General features: G+C 36.1%; 1 protein-coding gene across 3 annotated transcripts in view; it reads left to right on the plus strand.

Annotated features, from left to right (window-relative positions):
- LOC138710344 (myelin expression factor 2-like) overlaps positions 1–27,456 on the plus strand; it is a 79,677-nt gene that overhangs the window by 18,171 nt on the left and 34,050 nt on the right. For all 3 annotated transcript variants that reach the window (XR_011335214.1, XR_011335215.1, XM_069841163.1), the window contains 7 exons: positions 1,751–1,905; positions 8,055–8,324; positions 10,820–10,973; positions 15,886–16,041; positions 17,667–17,750; positions 20,866–20,907; positions 26,145–26,680. Coding sequence is in view for 1 of the 3 variants with exons in the window: in XM_069841163.1 (XP_069697264.1) it covers positions 1,751–1,905; positions 8,055–8,324; positions 10,820–10,973; positions 15,886–16,041; positions 17,667–17,750; positions 20,866–20,907; positions 26,145–26,680 (1,397 nt within the window). In the remaining 2 variants the exon portion in view is untranslated. The remainder of the gene's footprint in view (positions 1–1,750; positions 1,906–8,054; positions 8,325–10,819; positions 10,974–15,885; positions 16,042–17,666; positions 17,751–20,865; positions 20,908–26,144; positions 26,681–27,456) is intronic.

The raw sequence follows: 27,456 nt of genomic DNA on the forward strand, positions 1-27,456 counted from the left end.
AAACTTCAATTTTTTTACTTATATACTATGGTCTACACAATCAAATGCTTTAGCAAAGTCACAAAAAAATCCCACCTACATGTAGTTTCGAATTTAATGAATTTAGTATTTCATCCACCAAACTAAAAGCAGCATTTTTGTTTTCTAAATCCAAACTGTTATAAAACTAATACATTGTTGGACTCCAGGTAATGATATAATCTGTTATACATAACTTTCTCAAACACTTTTGAGAATGTTGTTAATAATGATATGGGTCTATAATTAGCAATGCTACATTTATCTCCCTTTTTGTATATTGGTTTTACTATTGAATATTTGAGTCTTTCTGGAAAAATACCACATTGCATTGACAAATTGCATAGATACAGTAGCTTAATGGAGGGGATATTATTTCAGAACAAGCTTTCAGAACTTTACTTGGAATTTCATCATATCCAGAGCAATATTTTGTTTTTAGTTGTTTTATCACATGCATGATTTCTGCTGCGGTAGTGGGAATAAATTTGAGACCTAAAAACTCAGTGTTAAATACATCAGTTAGGTAACCAAGTGCAGCATCTTGAATGTTTAAGTTCTGAATAATATTTATATAGAAGTCGTTAAAAAGATTTGCAATTGATTTTGGATTATCTATTTTACTATCATTGATTTTAATAAAAGTAATATTTTCATTCTTTGAATATCGATTAGTTTCATTTTTAATAATATCCCAAACAGTTTTAATCTTATTATCTGAATTTTGTATTTTTTCATTCAGATACATTTTCTTTGCATCTTTTATAACTTTTGTCAAAGTTTTACAGTAATTCTTGTAGTAATTAAGAACATGAGGATCATCACTATTCCTACTCATTAAATATAGATTACTTTTTGTAACACATGCTATTTTAATTCTCTGAGTTATCCACATGTTTTTACTTTTACATTTTTTCACCACCTTGACTGGAAAACATTCATTGAAATAATTCGTAAATGTAGTGAAAAATGCATTAAATTTAGTATTAATATCAATGGTATCGGTACTATATACATTTTTCCAAGATTCATTTTGTAGACATGTATTTAAATGATGAAGAGATTCAGCATTTATAATCCTTTTTTTTGATTTTAAAATTAACACTTTGGAATTTTTCAGTCATATTGAAGACACTTAGAATTTGTGCATCATGATCGGACAGGCCAATGACTAATGGTACTGTTGAATAGGAATTCAATCTACTTTTATCTGTAAATATATTATCAATGGCTGTACTACTTCCAGCTTGTATTCTGGTTGGAAAACTTACTGTGTGGCTAAAATTATAAGTTTCAAGAAGTGAGTTTAATTTTCTTTTACGTGAGCTTTCTGATAGATAATCTATGTTTATGTCACCACAGATTACAAATTCTGTATGTGGTTTATAAGGTCTTTTCAATAGTGAATCTAAGTTAGTTGTAAATTTCTTATAATCTCCCATTGGCGCCCTATAAACACATAAGATAATTAAATTTGATATCTCATAACCAATAGTTATGGTAAGTTAAATATTGGTATTAAAAATTACCATAGGTAACACAATAAGCCTAAGACTGGGGTGTATCCTGAGAAATGACTAGTTTGATGTGGAGAAAAACAAAGCAAAATATTACATGTGCCCAGACAGTCAAAATATTGTAGCTATGAAGAAGACGAGACATACGAACTAAGTCACGTGAAAAGCATTATAGTTACGTCAATCCCTCAACCCCCCCCCCCTTTTTTTTACAGTTGGAGAAGTTGCATACGTGGAGTTGTTCCATGATGAAAATGATAAACCTCGAGGCTGCGGAATTGTAGAATTTGAAAATGCTGATTCAGTGAAGAAAGCCGTAGAGAAAATGCACCGTTACGATTTGAATGGAAGAAAACTTGTTGTGAAAGAGGTGAGCACTAGTGTAATCCAGTATGAAATTATGTACGGTAAAAATGTTGTTCAAATATGTAGACTTTGACAACAAAGACATTAGTCTCCTTGCACTCCAATATTTTTTAGGTATGTAATCATCTTTTTGTAGGGTTCTTCATCTTCTTAAATGTTCTGATTTTCATGGTAATTGAGGAACAATTCCTGGATTAGATAACGTAAAAAAGAAATTATGTATTGCTAATTCAGGCAATATTTATTGACTTTCAATTAGCATATGACTCTGTTTGAAGAAATAAATTATTATTAAAACTCCAGAAATTAGGTATCTCCAGCAATATGTTCAAATGGATATCAGAATTCCTTAGTCAAAGATTCATTGCTATTAAATTCAATAACTCATTTTCTAGTTACAAACATATCGAGGTCTACTCCAGGACGCTGTCCTCAGCACAACTCTATTCAATATTTATATAAATGACTTACCGTCCCTATTAGAGGAATCAAACATGAAAACAGTACTATTTGCAGATGATATAGTTTCGTGGAATTCCGAATCTCACAGACATAGAGACAAAATTCAAAATTCTGCTCTTAAGCTCTAAATCAACTACATGAATGGAATACATCAAATTGGATGATCCTCAATTTAAGCAAAAGTAACTGTCAAATATTTTCACTTGGTAAAAAAGAAAGAATTCAGTATCAAGTACAATGGCCAACACCTTCCTAGGACTTATCTTGGAATTATTTTCGACAATAAGTTAGCTTGGAGCAACCATTTGAAATATATTTCTGGAAAAGCTCGTAAAAGATTCTCTCTTCTGAAAAGACTAGTAGGAAAGAAATGGGGATGCTCTAGAAATACTTTGAACACTACATACAAAATGTTTGTACAGCCAGTGCTGACATACTGCAGAGAAATTTTAATTACTTCGCCTTTCATAAACGAAATAGAACATCTTAGCATGTAGGTTTTCATGGCCGGTGTCTAATTGAAATGGAGCTTCTGGGCTAAGTTGTGTGGTCTACTGGTGAAGATATTTCCAGGCGAAACGTCTGTAAACCACACAACTACTGTGGCAGACATCTTCAGTGGTGAGGTATCCTAAGTCTAAGTCTTCTGCTAGGGGTACCTGTGGCAACTGATACCCTGACTGTTTGCCTGCCACTGAGATTCAGCAAGTGCGGACCTCCGGGACAACGGTATGCCACGACCAGCCCAAGGCCACTGAGATCCAGCAGGTGGGGACTGCTGTGACAATGGAATGTCACGAACAATCCAAGGTCACAGAGATCCAATGGGTGCGGACCACTGCAACAACGGAACACCAAGGTCAAACCCCAGCTCTAGAAATAAGGACAGGCAAACAGTCAGGGTATCAGTTGCCATAGATACCCTTAGCAGAAGACTTCGACCTAGGATACCTCACCACTGAAGATGTCTGCCGCAGTAATAGACAAAACATCTGGGAATATCTTCACCAGTAGACCACGGCATCTTAGCCTGGAAACTCCATTTCAATTGAAATAGAACCTGTCCAAAACCAAGCTCTAGGCTCATTACTGGTGGAATCAAAACAACTCCAATAGATTCTATGAGATTCCTCACTAATATTAATAGCATCAAAATGTCATTAGAAGAAAAAGCACTGATTCAGTATGAAAAACTTATCAAATTACCAGGAAACAGTTGGCATTCATACAGTCCTCTCTGTAGATTAAAAACTCAAAGTTTCATATCCATGGTTCAAGAATTAAAACAGAAAATCAACATCCCGAATTTAAAAGAAAATTTACAAATTAAACCAAACACTTTAACTCTCTTAAATATAGAGTATAATCTAAATTTAACACAAGAAATACTGAAATCAGAAGTAAACACTGAAATAATGAAACAGTTGTCTTTAGAGGCATTTAATATTAGGTACCCTTCACAAAACTGGCTTCATTTATACACAGACGGATCCTTGATTTCCAGGGAACAAGGTGCAGGTGCAGGTGTTACGTGCTGTCTATTCTCACTTTATAGATATCCTGGATATGGAACAAAAGTTTTGATGGAGAAATCATTGCAATAAGTGAAAGTCTCAGAAATCTTCTATGCCTTACTTTCAAGGAACCCAGAGGTTCATTGCCGCCCTCACATAAACCGCCATTGGTCCCTATCCTGAGCAAGATTAATCCAATCTCTACCATCATATCCCACCTCTCTCAAATCAATTTTAATATTACCTTCCCATCTATGTCTCGGCCTCCCCAAAGGTCTTTTTCCCTCTGGCCTCCCAACTAACACTCTATATGCATTTCTGGATTCGCCCATATGTTCTACATGCCCTGCCCATCTCAAACATCTGGTGGATTTAATGTTCCTAATTATGTCAGGTGAAAATCTTGTCAGGTTTCTTAACAAGCTGTTCTTTACGGTGATGGGTTGTTAGTCCTTCGCCCAACTCCCAAGCTGGAGGACCAATCTTCTATGCCACATCAATAAATTTAAGAATGCAGTTGTATTGTCAGACACCAAAGCAGCTATTTTATCAGTAGTCTCTAGAGACACACCTTCATCTCAAACAGTAGAAATAACTGAAATGCTCTCTCAATAACACTCGATAAAAGAATTGTATTCAAATGGATACCATCCCATTGTGGAATCCTGAGAAATGACAATGCGGATGCTTCAGCAAAGAAGGGCGGCACTGCTACTTACAGACCTGTTACTAAATCGACATGTTACTCTGTGAAAAGATTTATTAAATCTGCATAGACTTCAACAAACAAAATTGTATGCCAAAATTCTTCATTTAATACTCTATTCCAAACTCTAAGTAGCAGATGTTGACTATAATTATAGTGAAGTTATCCAATGGGAGATTGGGAATGTGGCGGTTCAGAATTACACTGATCCAGTCTCTTATGTGTAACAGTAACTGCCAGTGTACATGTACGAGAATTGAAAATGAGACTAGCTAGGATGAAGTTGGCTGTGAAGAACCAGGGGTAGATATGGGAAATTCAAACCAACTGTCCTTCAGAAATGTTTGTAATTTGAGTGCTCAGGAAATAATATTTAAACAGAAAAGAAAGTTGTTACTCTAATATGATTACTGGTAAGTTCATAACACAAAAAAGAGGGGTATTTCTGCATTGTATTGAAGTGGCATCTGGTAGCTGAAGTTTATTGGAGCTTAAATTGCTGATGTGTACCAGGTTGTCTGGTTTAGGTTATTTCATATTTCAGAAAGTTTGATGTCCTTGAGCATGGCTTCTATGCTGGCAGCAGTAAAACTGATAGGTTTATAAAGATGGAACTGTTGATATTTTTCTCCACTGTCTACTGCAAATACTCCCTGTGTTCAAAAAGTATCGAACCTTTTGTTGGCAAAGATACATTTATTCATACAGACTGTACTTCGAAGTAGTTCCCTTGGTAATGCACACACTTCTCCCAGTGATCCCACTTTTGTTGGAAACACTTCTGGAATGATGTTCAGCTGCGCTGTTGCATTCTGCATAATAGCTTCTCTTGATTCAAATCGGGTCCCTTTCAGTGGCATTTTCAACTTAGGAATAGCCAAAAATCAGACTGATCCATATCAGGAGAGTAAGGAGCCTGACAAACCACGGAAATGCTGTGTTTAGCAAAAAAACTCTGAATTAGATGTGAAGAATGAGTGATGGAGCTGTCAACTTGCCTCTGCCCACATGTCTGGTCGCTTGCATCACACGGCATGACAAAAGTGACAAAGGACCACCTGGTAGTACTCCTTGGTAATGATTGTGCCGCCTTGTGTGTACTCCACGGGAGTCAAAGAAAACGGTCAGCATGACCTTCACATTGCTGTGGGGCTGCTGTGCTTATTCTGGCCTCAGGAATGATGGATATTTCACTTTGAGGTCTGTATCTTTGTTTCTGGGTCGTACCCATAAACCCATGACTCATCACCAGTGATCTCGGTGTTCAGGAAGTTGGGGTCACTGTTTGTGTTGTCCAGCATGTCCCGTGCAATTTCCAGAGTTGTCTCTGCTCCATCGTTAGCAGCTTGGACACGAATTTTGCGGACACACTCTTCAATCCAGAATCCTCAGTCAAAATTGAATGTACCGATCCATTGCTTATCCCCACCTCGTTCACAAGTTCTCGGACTGTGATACGACGATCCTGCATGACCAAAGTCGCCACTTGGTCAGTAACATTGTCGTTTCGTCTTGTTGAGGGCCTACTGGAGACAGTTCGCCGTCTACAGATGTGCGGCCATCTTTGAAGCTGTTGTATAGAAGTTTCACTCATTTGAGCCCGGGAGCTTTCCTTTGTAAGCGACACTGAAACACTTTTCACTGTTGACCACCTTCCTACTAATTATAAAAAAGCTTGGAGCCAATTGTTTTGTGACACGTTGCCATACTGTATACTAACAATTAAATGAGTTGAAACATACCTTTACTCGTCATCGTCATTGTCTCAGACATGAATCTCATATCTCTCCAGGGTATTTTCTGTGTTGTGATTTATGTACTTGTTCTCAAATTTGTATGTTGGACGCAGGATGAGCCTTTTTCTGTATTTTTTTTTAACATACTCATGCACATTACAAACAAACTTTTGGCTTTGTTCATTTAAAGTTTCTGTCTCTTTCCTTTGGGAAACTGGAATCACTAGTGCTAGGTTGAGGGTTACTTTGTTCATTTTCAAAAGAAGGGATTTGGTTTGTTTCCCAAGGCCTTCACATATTGTTGAAACTATTAACAACACACTATCAAATAGAACTAGAAAAATAACTCTCTACAGAAACATCCAACTAAAACACGTGCTCACTGAAGAAGAATGCACTGATTAGCAACAGTGCTTATTCTGGCCATAAATTATAATCCACAGCTGCAATACAGTGTCATTGACATTGTTGTCGACTCTTTATACCTCACAGCCTTCCGCTTTCTTTGATAGCGTCTGGGCTCGAATGCGTCTGTACCACTCCTTTATCCATGAGATGCTCATAGCATCATCCCCGAAGGCCTGTTGGATCTTGCGAATGGTTTCCACTTGGGTATCACCAAGTATTGCAGAAAATTTAATGCAACATTGCTGCTCATGTCATTCTTCATTTTACAACAATTAGAAATCCGATGAGCACTAGCTACACGTCTTCACTCAGAGGCTGACTGACGCCATCTGTGGATGGAAAAAAATTCGCGCCTTTTCATGAATGTTTCCTACACATCTCCACCTTGCTTCATTTGTTTGGGCGGGAAAAAATAAGATTGGATACTTTTTGAATGCAACTTGTATGTGTATTTGAAGACACTCTCATTCTCCATCTTTATTAAGGGTGTAGGTTAGTGCTACAAAACTAACCACGAATGACCTGTTATGCACTCATAAACTGGAAATCAATTCAGAAGATTTGTGTGTATCATGATACTTTTGGGTTTAATTTCCTGACAGCATGTGTTTCCTAAGATAACTATGACTGATGTGGCTTAAACTTGGGCAATCCAGGAAAATGTTAGGTGGTTGGGTTACTCTGCGTCCATCCCATATTTCCTAAAATTTGGACCACCAGTAAGGCCCAGATGGCAGTGTCTGGTCAGAAAGTCCAGTTACTCATTTTAAAATATTAATTACCAAAGCCAGTAGTTGTTTAGTGGAGTCAGATTTTGGTTCTCCAATAAGGAGTTTGCCTATCTCATGGCTGGTGTAGGTTTCCAGGCTTCTAGCAAACCTTTCATCAGATTCTCCTTTAGATCCTGTTTGATTGTATGTATTTCAAAGTTGCCAACACAAGATTCTGGACCGTAGCGTTGGATGGAAATTGCATGTTTGGCCAGTAGATTGCCATACACTTCACTGTGTTGTGGGGACCCAAATTGGTTGTACTTTATTTCTTCTGTATAAGATTTCCAGGGTGTTTCTTGATTCTTCAATCATCCTGGGGTGAACTCCGTACTCTTAACACAGCCTGGCTATCAGAGCAAATATAGATAGATATTCATGCCTTGGCATGGTCTATTTAGGCTTTCTTGAGCACAAGTTAATATCGCAAGAACTTCAGCTTGGGCCTGGGACACACTCATACATGAAGATATGTGTATATCTTATATATATTTCTATAAACCAGCATATCATTTAAGTCAGATTGAGAATATAGTGTGTAACTATTTTGGTTTCAGGATTATGATGTTGAGCGTGACAGATATGGCCGTCCACAGAAAGGCGGTGGTGGCGGCGGTGGTATGATGAGCAGTAATGCAGGAGGAAACAGAATTCGAGACGAACCCAGGAGTAAATGGGACCCGATTCCATCTCTTGCATCATCTCTGAACCCTGCAGTTGGAGGAGGAAATCAAAATAAATGGGGAAACACGTATGGTCTCAGCCCACAGTTTCTGGAGTCTCTGTGGATTAACGGACCACTTGTCACAAGGGTGTTTGTTGCGAATGTAAGTTGTATTCTGTGTACTTGGTTTTTTTTTTTTTTTTTTTTTTTTTTTTTTGTGGACGCAAAATAATTATATGTAGAACATATATATTTTTCCTATTAACTACAAGAGTTGGTGCATAAATACTGTATTAATCAATATCAAAGACCGGAAGTTCAAGCATTATAATCTTTAAAATAGGTACCTAAGCAAAAAGGTATTGTAAACAACTAAAATAGGCAACAAAGGGAAACAGAGTATTAGGCTTACCTGATTAATCAATCTGCATTTTTATGTTGATATTGTGGTGAATGTTTTGTTGTAACTTTTAAATTTAAAAAATGTTTCCATGTACACTTGACAGCAAAGTTTTACCAAATGTGTTTCCCCCCCCCCCCCCCTACTGTCATGTTCTGTCTTCTGTCAAACAACATAGTTTTCATATGACAAAATGACCTCTTAACATTCACAGAGGTTATGGGGACAAATCAGAAGCCCAGTAACATAGAAGGGTCCATTTCAACTTCAATAGAACTGTCATTCTGTAGAATTTTTTAAATTTTTCTAAGTTTGTCCAAATCATAATTCTGAGAAAACACAGTCTTACACTTTTCTCCTGGAACGCTGTCTAATCATTGCACTGCATCTTCCATAATTTTCACTCACTTCCACAGAGACTATTTGTTCAAGTCGAGTGAGAGGAGACCCAGCTGCAATGAAAGTTGCATCATTTTCCACCTCTGTAGATCCCAGAAGTTTCTTGGCTGCTGTGATCATTGATGCTTTGTCGTCCAGAGCGCTGACCACCTTACTTACATTCGTGAAATTTGAAGTGTAATAAATTATTGCTGAAAACCATCTCGTTATGTTAGGTTTGAGAGGCAGAGTTACATCTGGAGCAACGTCTTTAAAATCTGAATTTCATGACGGGGATTTCAGAAAGATTTTCTTAATACTGCAAACCAATTTATCGACATCTGGAAACAAGCATCTTACATCTTCTGATTCTGTGGAATCCGTGGGCTATGCAGATCACATGAAACAGGTTTGGCCAGCCTTTTTCATGTATGGTGCAGTATTAGTAGCAAACAGTAACACATCGTGGTTAATTTCTTCTGGCACCACAAATTTTCAATGAATTGATATATTACTGTGAGATAGTTGTACTGTTGACCCTTTCCAGACATTCTGTTGTAAGCAAGAATGGTTTCACGTCTGTAGAAGGATCTAATGGTCCAACAGTGACATTGGCAATACAGCGACCTCTAGGATCAGGTGACTCATCGATTGGGATCCAGATCATATTTTTCATTTTGTCTTGAATAACTTTCATTAAGGAATAGCGACATTCATCTAAATAAGTTTTTTTATAAAGCTGACTCACTAGGCACAGATTCGTTGGTATACTTCTCCAAAACCTGTCTTAATGTAGGATTTTCGAGCTTCCATAAAGGGATTTCAGCATCCACAAAAGCTTTACATAAGTGGAACGCAAATTGTGATAGTCAACAATGTTGCAATTACCGTAGTTAACAGAAATCTTTTTCTTTGTAGCCTTTTGAAAGTGGATTTTTGTGTTTGACTGTTGCAATGTACAGATGCCTCAAACTAGGAAGCTGCCTGGAGAGGGGAAGTAGTAGAGCTAACGGAGGGGGCCCACCTAGGCTCTGATACCCAGGTATAGTCATATTATCTGAAAAGTTGATCCTCTTGACGATGTATTCAAGATGTACCCTCCCTATGCAGCCTTCTCAACTGTTATTAGAACTGAGCTGTACCGTTCTAGTCCACTGTGCACAGCAGTAGGCGGACAGTGGTAGGGGAGATGTGCTCTATGCGCCTGCGTGAACGAGACAGCTTGCTAGATTGAGACACCTGTATTGAGATATGAAATGTTTATTTTCAGCGTACATTGCCTGCTCACATATTTTGCATAGAAGAATTAGGCCATCAGTTGAAAACTCGTCAGATTCAAATGTACTGACGCAATTTTGCAAATTCCTGAATTTAGGCATGTTACTAGTAGCTACGTTATGTAACGACTAACGAATTAGAAAGATAATTTCAACCTTTGGCTTGTATTTCTAACTGCCGCACTCATTGTTGCTTTCAAAAAAAGTATGAACTTATTGGAAGGCAAACACAAGCAGTAATTTAAACCTTTTCTTTTATATTTCTAGAATTCGAAACTCATTGTCACTTTTGAAAGTAATATGAACTGACTGTCATTCTTACAGTTACAGAAATAAATTAAATGTACTGGCAGACAGTTTTAATTTAAACAAATAATTAAAGTAAGGCAATAAAAAGCATTCATTTTGAAAATAAGGCGTTTATATTAAAAAAGACAGAAAAGGCAAATTAAAACTTTCATTATTTAAATCCTAAAGATGTAATTCGTATAGATTCACTTCTAAATTCTACAGAGATGTAACACATTAAAAAGACATTCTACCATAGTTCTGATCATTGATTATTGTTATCATTAATATGTTTTTGTTTTTTTTTTTTTTCAGTTGGATTATAAGGTAGATGATAAGAAGCTAAAAGAAGTGTTTAAGCTTGCTGGGAAAGTTGTGACAGCAGAGCTGAGTCTTGATAAGGAAGGCAAAAGCAGGGGGTTTGGAGTAGTTGAATATGAACATCCTGTTGAAGCTGTGCAGGCTATATGTATCCTTTTGCATTCGGAATTTTGTTTGTTTTTTAAGTGACTACAAGTGTAGGAAATCGCAATCTGTAGATACAATGCTATAATTTTAATGGAATCCATTTCAAGTTCTTGGGCTCGAGTTGATTTCAACACCTGGATTTTAGATGTAGACATTTAGGAGGAGAAAAAAATCACGCTGATAGGTTTATTCACTACATATCTATAGCTTAGAACAGTGGTATTCAATCTATGGTACTTGTATCCCCAAGAGTATGCTGGCTATCTCAACGGGTACGCAATACATATCTCACTGATTACATGTATATGTAAAATTGCTGGCATATTTAATTTATTGTATTTGTTGATAATTTTTGCAGTTTACATATTTTTTTATGCTCGACCATGCCGAAATGTAATTATACACCTGGTAGGAGTCCTTTAATGCATGTCATTAAAGTACACCTATTCATTAAAGTTCAGGTTTTCGGTTATTCTCGGATATGCAATCGAAAGACGAGGGAAACATCACGGAGGCTGGAAATCCAATATTGTCGCAGAAGGTTATGTTCTATTAGCATTAATTGTAAATAATATTCAAATAAATTCAATTTGTCATCTCGTTTTTCAATTCTAAATCAATATCCAGGTTATATCAAAATTAGTTCATGTTATTCTGTATATTATAACAAGGTCAATGACATTATTGTTCCTCGGAAAAAAATCAATACTTTGCGTCTGCGCACATCTCACAATTTACGACCTATGCACAAGGTCACTTCCACTCTTCAGTTAGATACGAATAAAATGAATACTTCTGAATAATTTCAAGTTAGAAATATGGTCGAGCATAAAAAGTCGTATGAAACTTGCCTATAATGGTAATTAAGATGCTTGTATGGAAATTGAGACTTGCTTGCGCTCATTTCATGAACAAACATAATCGCATCTTAATTACTATCATTATAGGCTCGTTGCATAATGTACTATTTATATCGATTCTTTGTTTTTCCTTGCTTCAGTAACATTTTACTTAATTCATTGATAATATTACATCAATAATAATAATAATAATAATAATAATAATTTATCTAATGGCTGGTAAATTGATTGTGTAGAAGTGATGGAAGTGTACTTATCTGTGACTTCTAAATATATTTAAAGTTTTACGTGAGGATGAAAACTTATTCAACAGACATATTTGCGTGTTAAAATATTAAGGTAACTCTATTCTGAGATATGAAACTATCTTTCTGAAATTATTCCAGGCGCTAGTAACAGTATTACCAAAATTTCAGCTTCCTACCAAAGTATTACCCGTTTTATTGAGACTAATATTTTTAACAAGAATGGTTTAAAAATACTTCATTAGTCAAAGTTTTGGTCCTGAACATGCAAATTATTGTATAGATTAGAGCTGAGACGAGATGTTATGGCACCAACCTGTGCGAAGTTTTAAATTGGCAGCCAGCAGGGTAGAGGAGTGGGGATTGTTTGGGTTACGGTTCTCAAGCATAGGGTGGCAGGCGTGTTCGTTTCATCTCTTTCTAAAAACATATGTCTTACCTTAGTATCACCACTTTCCTATTCAACAGTCCGAAGGTACCTAATGGAATTACGCCGCTATTCCATCTTTATATTCTTATTCTCCGTCTGAATCAGACGACTGATCTGTGCTGGAATCAGATGTCCTTAAGTTTATGGAAATGTTCTTCAAAATACTGTCTATCACGTGCTCACTTTCAATGCAATTGTTCTCTACTTTCTTCACATAATTATGCACTGATATCCATTCTTGGAAGAAGCGATTGCAGAGTTGGCCTCTGCTTATGCGAGCGTAGAAGTTATAGATGAGTCTTCTTGGGACTTCCTCATCAAAACTGTCTACAGCTGGAACTATCTTCTTCTTTGGCTGTGATTTTTCCGGACTGGAGAAAGAATCTGCTGTTCCTGCCTCAATATTTTTCCCTTCTTTCCTGATTCTTGCAAAGGTTCGCTTTGAAATACCAGTGGCTGCCAGTACTCTTGCACACACACACACTTTTCAATGGAATTGGTATTCCATTTACAGCCTCTTCTGACATGAATTCCCATACATTGTATGCTATTTCATGTCCTTGACTATGAACTACTCTATGATTTCACACCTTGGACAATGCCATAATGAGGGTGCTCAGAAGGACAATGTTTTCAGTATTAGCAATAGCGATAGTAGCAGAACGATCTGAACACTCGGAATGCTAGTAACCAACTAACCCAATACCCCTCCAGTTGAGTTTGAGGGCGAGTCCAATCAAAAGAACTAAAATGCGTCCCTCGCGCCGGTGCCATAACTTCTTGTCCGGGCTCCTTTGTAACGTATGTATAGAGCTTACAGAAGTTTATGGAGAATATCCGAAACAAAAAAATTGAAATCCACTAATTTTACTTGTTTATTATTGGTTATTTGAATATTAAAAAGAAAAGTATGTAAATCTTAATTTATGAAAAACATTTTTATTATTGATTCATTACAGATACATGCTCCGTTAAAATTTTCTTCCATTGCGCGTCATTGGATTTCATATATTTGAAGGCAATGTACATTAATCGGGAACTTCTGTGAAAACCAACACTGCCTTCCATCCCTAACTAATTTCTCCACTGTGGGATACTACTGTTACACACTTAAAATTTTACGTCTCAACACGTCTTTATTAAAATCATCTAAACCACACATTTGCTTCTTTTGATTACATCTATTTGCAGGGGACGAAAATTTAATCATGCCACGTTGTTCTTGGCCTTTTTTCGCCTCGACTGTAATTCATTGCACAATACATATGTCGATACTACGGCAGCTGCCATTCTCTCCTGAGACTTGGCAGTGTCAGTTACTGGGCCACCAGTATCGGCCTCCCACTTGAAGTAGTCATGAACACGGTGCACCAGCCTTCTGGCTTGGCTTTTCTGCACTTCTCTCTTTGAGTTTCCTTCTGTCTTATCTTCAAACACTACACTAATGCTACAAAACTACACCATCGTAACTCTAATAGTATAGCTTAACACTAAAACTATAGAACAAATAAACAGCTGCCACAAGAGAAACTGTCTATTGCAACGAAAAAAGCTGGACTGAATCTGATCGGTTCTGAGAAAAACATGATTATTTCGTGCTATTGTGCACTTAGGGCTACCCGCGGTCCTACATGCGAAGAGTATAGTGTAATATGTAGCTAGTCAGCGATGTGTGCAATGGAGGGGAAAGGAGCCATCACCCTACCCCATTATCTCCTGGCCTAGTTGCCTAATAGATGGTGCCTTTTGGTATCACTTGTGAGGTCCAGACCTGTCTTCAGGCAGTTGATTCAACAGCAGCAGCGTACATAGAGCAGAGAAGTAGCCTACTACAAATTATTATTAGTTATTACGGTATTACTCACCTGATGCTTTCATCTCATTTGAAATTTTCTCCCATATTTTTAGAAATCACATTATTGTCGTGATACTGTTTCAAAGTGGGATTGTACAGAATGTATCTTTCCTGTACTAAAATAAATAATTTATCCGCATCTAGCTCTTTTCTGAAAATATGCGCTACACAACAATAGTGTTGTACCACATCTGACACCAATATTTTATTGTGCCCTATCTGACACCAGTATTTTGTTGTGCCACTTGCCATGACAAGGGCGGATGGCTTATCTTTGAGATAATCGCGAGTTATATCCTACTATCAAGACAACACAACAAATTAGACACTGCGGTATACTTCCTAACTCTCTGACATGATTTATATACTGTACTTGCTTATGGATAGGAGGGATTCCTACTTAGAATGTGATCTCAGGCTTTCGAAATAATCACAAGTGTAGAAATTCACTACTTAAATTGAACGATTTAAGAAGAATCAAAGTTGCTGTTAATTTTAAAGTATCAAAACGAACTAGTTAAATGTAAAGTACAAGAATTGAACTGATGATTTTACTTAGAGTTGATTGTAGGGCGAACCCTGGTGCATTTCAAAGATTATGCCATTTTCTGAACTTCTTCCTGGATGTCGGGAAGTTACGACCACTACTGCATGACCGCTGTCTACCAATGACTAATGACCGTGATTTATAAGTTCTCGAACTGCGTCCTTTGTGACGTATCAGAGTGACGCTATTTTGCCCGCGAATCTTCTAAAAAGACGGTGTTGCATTCACTAAACACCACGCTTCTGATTCTTAACCATTATTTCAGATTGGCATTTCCTGTTGTCACTTAGAACAATACCGATTTAAGGAACTCTCAAGATTGAATCTCTGTTTTTGATTTGACCAATAGAAATTTAGACTTCAAAACGAATATCCAATTAGGAATCTCGCAAGAGACGTGGTATGTTAAAAACTGCTGCTTAATCTACGTGCATGTCAGCTGTTGCATAAGGCTGCTAAAATGCAAGCATACGCATTTCCTGTCTTGTTCAAGGACTGACTCTGCTACTGCTGACATCTGTAAACTGTACAGTAATCTGTCGAAACAGGAAGCGATCTCTGTCGCATGTAAAAGCATGTCTGAATGTTTTAATAAGTACGATTTCATTACTTTCAAATAAAGTGATAATATATTGCTTATGGTCATAACAAAGTTATGATTGCTTATCATAATCCTTGGGCGCAACAGTAGTATCTGTAGATAGTGGACGTGGCTACTCATGCAAGCACAGTCATTGTGTTGTATCTTCGTGTCTGTCACGACTGTCCTGTCGTGTCTGATTCTGTGTGTACCCCATCATAAGACAAGTACCAATAAACAAAATGTTGCATCATGCCGTGCTGCATCTCATTCTCTGTGCACCCAGCCTAATGTGTCTGAATATTGGAATTCGAAATTCTAGTTTCTAGTAATGAATATAAATACCCTCTGAGTAACAGTTTCAAAGTTGATTAATTTCCTTGACTCTTGGATCAGCCATGTTGCACAATCAGACACTATACGACCGCAAGCTGACGGTCAGAATGGACCGAGTGGAGCACAAACTTGAGGGACCTCCAAAATTACCAGAAGGTTTGCGAGGCCTGGGAATGGGTCTCGGCCCGGGTGGTACGCAATTAAAGGATGTTTCCCGTAAGTTTTTCCTTACCTCTGAATATGGTAATATTTTGTTGAGATAAAAATTTGCTTAAATATTTTTATGTTATTACATGAAGTATGTGAAATGAATGACACAGAAAGTGATAGCTTTCGAGATTTTAACAGAAATACACATTTTCGCATCCCAGAAACTGAAAAGGAAATTGTTTACAATAAAAGAAGTAGCTGGGACCAAAATATGTTCTGTCTTCAAATGATGTGATTTCAAATTAAAGCATATGTAAGAAAACATTAACAAAAATTTTCAGAAATCTACTGCACTGTTATGAGCAATTAAAATTAGCCATGTACATTTACTAAGTTCGAAGAAAGAAGTACAAAATGAAGCTTGAGAAATCGGTTTTCAATTCTGTGTGTCACAGTTGTTTATTTTTGTTTCACATTGTTTATGTAGTTTTTAAATGAACCTTTTTATTGCTGTCACTCAAACTGATTGTATTCTCTAGTACCGGAAGTGCAGGAATTGCATCTTTCCTTGAAAGACTGCAACATAATTTTACTTCCCAGTATACTTTCTTTTTCTCCTCTTCCTGCTCATTTTACATGCTATCAGGGCTGTACATATCAGCTGCTGACTGTAAGGTTAAACAAAATGATACACTGCATGTTGAAGTAACAAAAGTATTATATAAGAATGATGAAAATACCAAAGGCATTGCACTGCATGCCAACAATAAAGAAGTAGATATCCAAAGTACTCGAGCCAAATAAATCTTAACACAGTTTGTTCAGGAAATTTCATTGTTACGTCATGAATATCTTGGAATAATAAAATTGATTGTATTACTATTTAGAACTGTATGATTGTTTATCTTTTTGGTTTTGAAAACTGTGTCTTCCTTCGAAATACAAATTAAGCCATATTTCGAATTAAATATGAAAGCAAATAAAATCTAAGTTTTAAACTGAGGAGTAATAAGTAGTTAGAATTACATGTCTCCTTGAATTAAGCAATTTCGTAGTAAGATGTTTTTCCTGTATGTGATGTGTAGTCTGAAATTGACATAAAGTAGCTGGTATTTCGGTGTCTGGGCTTTAACTTTTAAAACGGTATGTGTAGAAGAAGTTTCTTTTGGTTTTATTTCACAAAGAAAACTCCAGCTGTCTTAGTAATGGGGACAGCCTCTCTTTAAAGTTTCCTTCATGCTTAATTTGTAAGTCTTACAATCTTACCACTGTTGGTGAGGCCATTGGTGTAGTCTCGGAAACTAAGGTTACTTTCTGGTGTGGTTTGAGCCTGTCTTTAGTTTATTATATGATTGCTTTGTTCTCCCCATGACCGAGGTTTTCTCCAATTACAAGACGAATGTCAGATAATTCCATGGTGAATTGTCAGGCTGATCTGTCACCAATCTAAGTGGAATTCTATAATCTCGTAGTTTATACAGCATTGATAAATAATCTATTAATATTTTATCAGAAGAAAGTTCAGTTTAATATTACAGTAACTCAAATTTTGTACGTGATATATTAAGCAAGGCAACTTGCAAAAAGAATATTAATAGTTTTGTTATATATTATGTCATGGTTAAAGAAAATCGTATTGTATATGTTTGTACTGTGTTCAAATACATATTAACAGTTCTTGTAATGTTTAGGCAATCTCCCCAGTGCACAAGCCGCCACTGGGCTAGCAGGTGCTGTTCCTGCAGGAGCTGCAGCAGGATTGGGAGCTGGATTAGGTAATTGTACAACTGTACTACAAAATCAGCTGTGTAACTTAGTATTGAATATAACCAGCATTACCTCTAACCCAGCAAGGCAATTTGAAGTGTTAACAATTTACGATACAACCACTATGTTGCTTAAAATTTCTTGTTTAATGTTTTGAGTATTTGAGACTCGTATTCATAAAAGATACTTTGGAAGGAGACTTTCCCAAAGTCGACTTTCGTAGCAAAGTTTAGCTTTGTTTGAAAGTCTTATTCATAGACAATACTTCTGAGACTTCGACTTTGACTTTGGTAAGTTGAGAGTTGATCTTCATCTAGTGTTGGCAGTCACAATCACTGCCTTCTAAACGAATTAAATTAATAGATAGTTTTGATAGAGTATGCATTGCCGCAAACAGAGCCATCTTCTGAGTCACAAATCAACATCAGATCACATTACGTGATTGTTAACCATTCTTGTAGTGTTATAATTAGAATTATTTCATTGCAAAATAATTCTGAAGCCTTACAAGATAAGATGATGCCACCAGTGACAGATTATAAAAGTGATGTATTACTAGAATGAAGTGTAATAAAGACATAGTGGAAAACAAGAGAATGGACAGCATGTACATAAGAGAATAAAAAAGCTGCCTGGGAAGAAATAAATAAAGCATTTTGTAGTGCAGAAAACACCAATCCACGAAATGGAGAACAGCTCAAGAATATAGTAACTTCTGCTGTGGAAAATTTCAGCATGTTTAGACCACCAGATTCAGTATTGCCTCATGGGTACTGTCGATAGCTCCCACAACTTCAGGGAACTGGGACCTTTCATACACGCAATGGGCATTGTCCTGATTTTCAGCTGGATTTGGAAATTTTAAAACTGTAGTCTTTTCCGATCAATTAAAACACATATACATCTGAAATTTTAAAAATGTATTTTCCGAGCAATTAAAACACACATACATCTGAAATTTTAAAACTGTGGTCTTTTCCGAGCAATTAAAATACATATACATCTGAAATTTTAGAAATGTATTTTCCGAGCAATAAAATCAGACATACATCTGAAATTTTAAAACTGTGGTCTTTTCCGAGCAATAAAAACAGACATACATCTGAAATTTTAAAACTATGGTCTTTTCCGAGCAATAAAAACAGACATATATCTGATTATCCTACTTACAGTTGGCTGATTTACTCCCTGCAAGTCTGCAGAAAGTACTTTTAAAATTGCCTGAAATCAGAATGCAGAAAACAGTAGTATGACGACTGCTGTAATTTATACCATGATTATGAATTGACTGCATATGCAGCTGTATGACCTGCCCTCTATTAAATATTGAAACTCAATATTATACCATTAAATCTTACTTGCAGCGTAATATCACAATGAAATGAGAAGTTGTATTACTGGTGGAACAGGTAACCTCTTTGGTTACTATTCATCAGTGCATATTGAAACATGACAAGGATATCTAATACAGCCTGTTTATCAAACCTGTATCTTGATTTGAACTCATTATTCCCAGTAAAATTCAATACAGTTTTGTGCATATCAAATAATACGCCAAGAAACATTTAGCAGCTTTAATAATTTCGTGGATGTCCTCAATATTTTCGGCAAAATGGAGTGAAAATGGCAAGTTGTAGCCGATTTAAGTGAACACCATATTTTAACGTTTTTGTGGCTACTTCATTCACACACAACCCCAGAATGTCTGGAGGACCACACCTGCTGTTGGTCAACAGGTCCACTGGACCTAGCTGGGAGATCTTGTTGATCACCAGCTTTCTCTCCTTAAGCCACTGGAGGACGATTTTAGTGCCATAGCAGGTCAGCACCAGGAACAGAAAAGTAGAAAGAGGAGGAAGGAAAGTGAAATGAACCCCTAGGCCTCGAATGCTCTAATGCTGTCGGGGTCGAAGAAAGTAAGAGTTCAGTCAGAGGACTGGATAGGAAAGGATAAAGAGGGAATTAGGTATTGAATAGAGGAAAATTATACCAAATTCAGTCATTAACTCAAGCTGACCAGTGCTAATTGGTGAGTAGCCCCTCCCTTTAGTTCAGCTTGTAAAAATACAGACAAACATAGCGTGAAACATAAAATCTGTTAACATTAACTGCTATAATATACATATATGTTACAGATATCAGAATTGAGCATATGGAGATTTTTATGATATTACCAGTCAAGCTGCATCGTCATCTTACCTTCTTACGACAACATTAATACGTAATCAAGTTGAAATACAGTTGGATTTGACATTTAGTAATATGATGAATTTCATTCCTTTTATAAATATGACATCAACAGTCATAATTCTTGGCAGCTCCAAACAATCTCGCTCCCATCATGGCAACATTTAATTACTTAAAAAAGAACTGAATATATCAGTCCCCTAACTGCCCATTGTGCAACTCAAACCAAGAAATGGATTCGGAACACCTCAAAATCTGTGCTTCAGTGGCTGGCCATGATAATAACTTTGAAAAACATTGGAGTGCAAGAGGTCAAATGACTTTATTGTCAAACGCCTGGCATTAGAAAACAACCACATATTTTCGGCAAATTCAACAGTTTCCCAAATATCAGCAATTTTCCTTATGTCCACAAATGAAAGTCTAAGTCAAAGTCTAGATTTCTGGCGACTTTAAAGCAACGTCACAATTGACATTTACTTCAGTCATCATGTCTACTGTGAATAGGAAAATGGCGACTTTATACTTTTCAGAGTCAACTTCATGAATACGACCCTAAATTTAGTTGTGATTGATCCCATTTACAGCATGTCATATGTTTATTTATGTATTTATTTAATTTAATTTAATTATTTCATTTATTCATTTATTGAATCATATTCATTTATTTCTTTATTTTTGCAATATCTGGGATTGGAACTCCAAGGAGTTATATCTGTTGGACTAGATATGAGTATTTCCAGATGCAGTCTATTAATAAGCTTCCATATCATTGATCTAATGGTAATTATATCGGAATCATTAATTAATATTTATATTTTATGTTTCATTTGCCAGTATATATGTGGATGATGCTTATCAGGATTCATATTATCACTTTACAATTTGGTTGTTGATATCCACATTGTAATATTTTGCAATAATTTTACATTTTAGGTGCAGCAGCCTTATCAAATGTAGTTGGTCCATCACCATTAGGTAAGACTTTCTTTGTTAAGAGGGTTAATAATATTGTATCTCAGTTCATTGCATTTGTAATTTTAATGTAAGTATCTATGAAACAATGTACACCAATGTTAATTCCCCTTTTGGGATAGAGATGATGGTTGAATTGGGTACTGAAGTCTAATGTGCTGTTTATGGGACTTAAGGTATTATGAAAAATTGAGATTTGATAAAAAGTGGAAATAATGCAGTAATCTTTCGATTTTCTTTGTTAATTTTTATAATTATAGTAATTAAGTTATTTAAACTTACAAATGAAACATAATAATCATTAAAATTTCCTAGTACATTGCTGTCGCACTAAACTAAAATACTATATCATCTCCTCCAGAGCTAATTTTAAGAAAATCACAAAAACGCGTTTGTATCTATACAACAATTTTGCACTGTATTTTTATACATTACTTCGATCTCTTTTGAGTTTGTGAAAGAATGTTACGGTGTATAGTTTTGGCTTCCTAATTGGATTTAGTTTTTAATATGAATAAGATAAGTCAACAGTATTTCCATGTAAGAGTAATTATTTATTGACGAATTTGCAGGCTTATGATGGTATAATTTTCAATTTAAAATGTAGCCTATATTAGTTAATTACTGACTAATATAATTGACACATACAAGTTATGAAACAAATCTTGTTACACTTGCTGACAAGAACTAAAATGGCCTGTTTTGTGTTGGTGCTCAAGTATTATATATGCAATCATTTTCAAGCAACATTAAGGATTTAACATAGGGCGAACATTAATATGCCACTTTTGTTACAGTTTTGGTCAATGTATGGCATTTTAAAAGCAACATATATTACCAGTCTCTGGTCATCCATCCTTATTGTGTGTCCCAACCATCCTATTCTGAGAGCTCTAATATAATTTATTATATTTTGATTTTTAATTAGCTTATTACATTAAATTCAAAAGTTCGTTAAAGGTCTCTCCATTCATCCGTAAGTAATTCTTAAAATCCTCTGGACTATTATTTCTTATGTCTCTCAGTAGAGCATGTGACATTACTGATGTCTTCTAGCAAGCAATTCTGCCATAAACATTGATTTTTTTACTATTACTATGACCAGAATTAATGAAGATCTAGCATCTGTAACTCAATAGGCACAACAAATTTGGACAGACTAAATCCAGAAAAGTCGCAAGCTAAAATAATGCAACACCAACAAACATTAAATAAAATAGATCTGACCACTTAATCGAACATGAACATAAATAATACTTGAGTTATATATAGCAAAACAATAAAACATTTATGGATATATTTAAATTCAAATTTAACTTTTACAAGTCAAATGACCTACATATAGTTATGTAAGAAAACTTTTTCTATAATTAAATCCCTCAAATACTTGTCCACTGTCCTACCTATTAGCTTAAAAATCTCATTGAAATATTAGTGATGCCCCTATTCGATTACTGCAATTCTCTATTCAGGAACTAAATACTGATCTTGTCCACAGACTACAGCATGTTGAATACTTGCTTTCGTTTTGTTTGTAACATTAGCAAATTCGTTCGTGTAATATCGTCATTAGAACTATTGTCTTGGAATCCATTTAAAGAAAGAAGACTTTTCAATTTCCCCGTGAAATTAATTTTATGATGTTAATGATAATAATAATAATAAATACATTACACATTAAGAGTAAAACTGACAATATGTCTTAATAGGATAGTTATAATATTATGAATTATGGTTTAACTAAAATTAAAATTACCCACATCTCCATACCTACTTACCTAGCATCTGGTTTTGTTTTCCTTTCACTACCTCGAACCTGAAATGTGTACTTTCTCTCCACTCCTCTGCATTAACAAGACAGGAATTTCTTAAGCTCAGAATGGGACATTTGCTAATACTACAGCTTTGCTGTGAAAACTTCCTCTCCAAGTTTTTACTTTTGAAATAATGTGAACATAGTGTATTTAACATTATTGCATTACTCATAACACACGCAAAATTACAGCCTACTCATTGGGTGTATGTTTTTAGTGAATTAATTTCTGTGAGACATTTCTTAATCTCATTAAACTCGAGAATACAAGAATACTGTATTTGGAACTAACTGTTAATTAACAGTGCCTTTAATATGTCGGTCTTCAGTTTTGTTTTTCCTGATGTTCGTATTTTCTTCATTATGGGAAAACATTTTTCTGCAGAAACGTCGGTTCCAGATAGAAGTAAAGGTACGGTCACACGTCTCTACTTTTGCAGCGCTACTTTTATACTGCAGCTGCAAAAGTTGCGTGTCGTGTTCACACATAAGCCAAAAGTAGCACACTGCACGCTACTTTTCGTGCTGCGCAGCCCGAGTGCTGCAAAAGTTACAACTGGAGGTTACGAGTGTTCACACGCAAGGCGCTACTTTTGCAGCCGCAGTCATGCTGCAGGTTCCCATTTCCATGTTGACTTCTCAATATACATTTTGTGGTTATGTTCGCTTTTCTGTCGTATCTAGTATTCAGAAATTGACATTATTTTTACTATAAAGCTTTTAAAAACGCCTATATACTTAAATGATAACTAACAATATATTCACGTAATCAATGTTGGCAACCCTCCTGTTTGGAACTACGCTATGGAAAATTAAAAAAATGAATTATATCGTCAGCAATTGTGCTCAGACTGTGTTGTGTATTTAATAACTGTTACAAATAATTTATTTTCATCACATTTAACATTACAATATATCCAAACAAAAGTATCATTGGCACATTTGGGTGGTAACACTGGTTGCAACCACAGCAAAATTTTCAACAAAACCGATATCAAAAATGCTGTGGCTGCAACCCTGAGAACCCTGTTCACACGTCGCTACTTTTAAGTTGCGCGCAGCAGGTTTGGCAGCTGCTACTTTTCGGGTTGCACCGTTGTTCACACGTCGCAGTACAAGAGTTGCGCAGTTTTTTGTACTGCAGCGCTGCAAAAGTAGTGACGTGTGACCGTACCTTAAGACAAATTCTACAATTTAAGCAATATTTCTGAATTACGTTTGTTGATAGGAGAAATGCTGAAACATTTCTGTTCATTTCATATTAACTTCTTTATTCCATTAAGTGATTTTGCACTAGCAAATTGCTTCACATTAACAAATTCACTAAACATGACATTGCCTTCGATGTTGGAATCACCAGAAATGTTTCTGTATACACTTTAATATTCCATTTTGGGAAATTTGCAAGGAAAATTCTTTTTTTTGCATTTTCTAACAAAATGAAAGTAATACGGATCCCAATCAAAACTGTCGGGACACAGGGATGGAATGTCTAAAAATAGAATGTCTGGTCACATTACTCTGTATAGAACATTCTTCTACTCGTCATCTTTCAGTATATCACTTACACAACTCTGGAATTCTTTCTGTGCTGCCTTGGCTTAAGCCGTAATTCATAATATTATAACTATCCTATTAAGACATGTTGTTAGTTTTACCCTTAACATGTAATATATTTATCATCATCATCATCGCTGTTTTCCCTTTCTCTCTTTTCTTTGTCTTGTATTAATTCTCTTTTGATCCTGTTCATCTTCTATTGGACTTCAAATAATTTGGAATTATTTACTGTCACTATTTGTAATTGTTGTATTTATGTGTGTTATCTGGTAGAATGGAAGAGAAGGCTTTTTGTATGACTTTAATGCTGTCATATTAAATAAATAAATAGACGAATAGATTACATAAATAAAATTCCCATAACAGCACTGGTAATTATAATTTTTCCTATTCTCTAATCCATATCGCTACATTTCAATGCTCTGGCTTTGCCTCTACTCCTACAAAATACTGGAGTCGGCAAAAGAAAGACAAAAACACGTTCAAAATTTATACATGGCAATGTGCCAGTCCAGATGACATGTCAAATGACAGTTTTTGACCGTACACTTACGATTTTTCCCCCAAAAACAGAATGCACTGCAATATCAAGTGTTAAATCCTCTCATGACTTCTTTACTGAGTATGGGTGAAAGCAGTTTCTTCCACACGTCATCCTTTTGTGCATGCCAACTGTGCCATCCCAACACGCCACGATTTTACAGAGGAAAGATTGTGCGTATGGCCACCTATTGTATTATAATATATGTATTTTGTGCATTCAATCGAAATGCATTTTGCAGTAGACGAGATTTAAAGAATAATTTAACAACACTTTTTAACGTAAAATATGGATTTGACAGCAAATATCGAATATAAAAATACATTAATCATATCATTCATATGTAATACTAAGAATAAATATTAGGACCATAAAAATGTAATTTTAAATGTGGAAAAACATTAAGTGAAGGTCTTGTAAAATCAGGGTTCTACTGTATTCTGTATAGGCTTTCAGTTACTGTACAGCATTGTAGTGCTTTAGCTATAATCCTAACATCTGAGGTATAATAGGATTTTTTGTAAACATGAAAAATCACCATCATCCTGTCAAGTACTAGTCCCAAAAGAACTGTTATGGCCTGAAAAAGCGATTTTCTTGCCATCTTTTCATAGGTCGACCAAATGACCGTTTCCCATTTGGACAATACTTCATTATTGCCTTAGGGATCCTGGATGAAACCATTCTTGAGACGTGTTCCTTCCAGTTTAACTGATATCTGGAGATATAGTCCAGTATTGATGACACATTAAGTTCTTGAAGGATATCTTCATTTTTCTTCTGATCCCATTTAGTGTAGCCAGCTGTTCGGCACATGAATCTCATCTCGCAAGCTGTTAGTCTGCTTTCATCTTTTGTCCTTATAGTCCATGCTTCACTCCCATAACATAAGACTGGTTGAGCTATTATTTGATAAAGACTAGTACGAGTTGATTTTTGTACTAATGAGGGTTTTTAAAACTCTATTAATGATGCCCATTGATTTGTTGAATTTTACAATTTTCTCTGATAAATCCAAATTTTCAACAAAAGAAAGTTTATATCCTAAATAATTAAATTCGTTAACTCTTTCCAAAATTGTGTTATTTAAACAAATTTTGCTTGGTATTGGGTATTTACCACAAAAGGCCATTATGAAAAATCAGTAGGAATAATAAGAATACATTGTACTTATTACGCTATAGTAACATACATATTGATTTTTATAAAGCAGAATTGGATAATAAGGGATCGTATTTTAGAATAATTATAACTTCTATACTTTAAGGACGGTTATTTGCTTTACTTAGCTGTATAAATAGCACCAAGTGACTTTGTTCTGTGCAGGTCTAGGGAACACAGGTCTGCAGGCAGGGTTGGCAGGTGTGGGCGGTCTTGGCGGTGGCAGCCTCATTGGCTCATCACTTGGTGGAGGTGGTGAGATCGGTCTGGGTGGAGCTGGCGCATTCGGAGGCTCAGGTCTGGGAGGAGGACTTGGCCCAGCCGCTTCAGGCCTAGCAAACCTTGGCGGAGGGGGCGGAGGCCTGGGTGGCGGAAGTAGCTCCTACGGCAGTGGTCTAGGCGCTGGTGGGTCTGGCTCATACGGGGCCGGTGCAGGAGGAGGTGGATATGGTGGCGGATCGTCATCAGCTATGGCTGGTGGGTCAGGGTTTGGTAGCAGTGGACGAGATTTCGATTCCCTGAGTGCAGCCCTGACAGGAGGTGCAGGTGGCTACAACTCGAGTGTAGCTGAGAGAGACTTCAGAGGTGGAGCTGGGGCAGGCTCTGGCTATGCAAATGGACCGTCCCGTGGGGCATTAGGTGCTGGAGGCAATGCATCGGGGAATGGTGCCCGGCTCTCTGACACAATCGTTGTCAAAAACGTAAGTAACTATAATGAAAACTGGATCTGCTGGTTTGAGTAGCTACCCCTATTCAGTTTGCTTTATTTATTTATTTATTTATTTATTTATTTAACCTAGCAGAGATAAGGCCATCAGGCCTTCTCTTTCCCTCTACCAGGGGATTACAACTACAATATTAAGAATACAATTATAATTACAATTAATATTAAATTTACAAATACAATAAAAATCAAAGTACTAAAAGATTAAGTGATTAATAAAAGCTAGACAGTTTATTGTAAAAGTTAAGAAGAGAGAAGCATTTCTTTTATTAAGTAAAAATTAAACCTCTACCCAGTAAGAAAATGCTTAATAAGTTTGCTTTTGAACGCTACTAAATTCCGACAGTCTCTGATGTCACTGGGTGGGGTATTCCATAAGCACAAGAGCGAGATTGTGTATGATGATGAATGCGATGATGTCTTATATGTTGGTATGGCTAGTATGCGGTTATTTTGCGTGCTTGTGAAGAGATTATGATATGATGACGGGTAACTGAAACAGGAGGCAAGGTAGGTAGATGTAGAAGTGTGAAGGACTTGGAAAAGGAGAACAAGAGAATGAAAATTTCTACATTCGTTAAGCTGTAGCCAGTTTAAAGTTTGGAAGTGATGGGGTAATGTGGTCAGCACGACAGACATCGCAGACTAAGCGAACACAATTTACTGTTTACTCTTATTTACACTGTTCTTTAGAGTAATATTGATTGAAACACTACAAAAACGTATATAGTGGCATACAAACCTGAAACATGC

The sequence above is a fragment of the Periplaneta americana genome, chromosome 12 (genome assembly GCF_040183065.1).
Source record: "Periplaneta americana isolate PAMFEO1 chromosome 12, P.americana_PAMFEO1_priV1, whole genome shotgun sequence".
Taxonomy (NCBI): Eukaryota; Metazoa; Arthropoda; class Insecta; order Blattodea; family Blattidae; genus Periplaneta; species Periplaneta americana.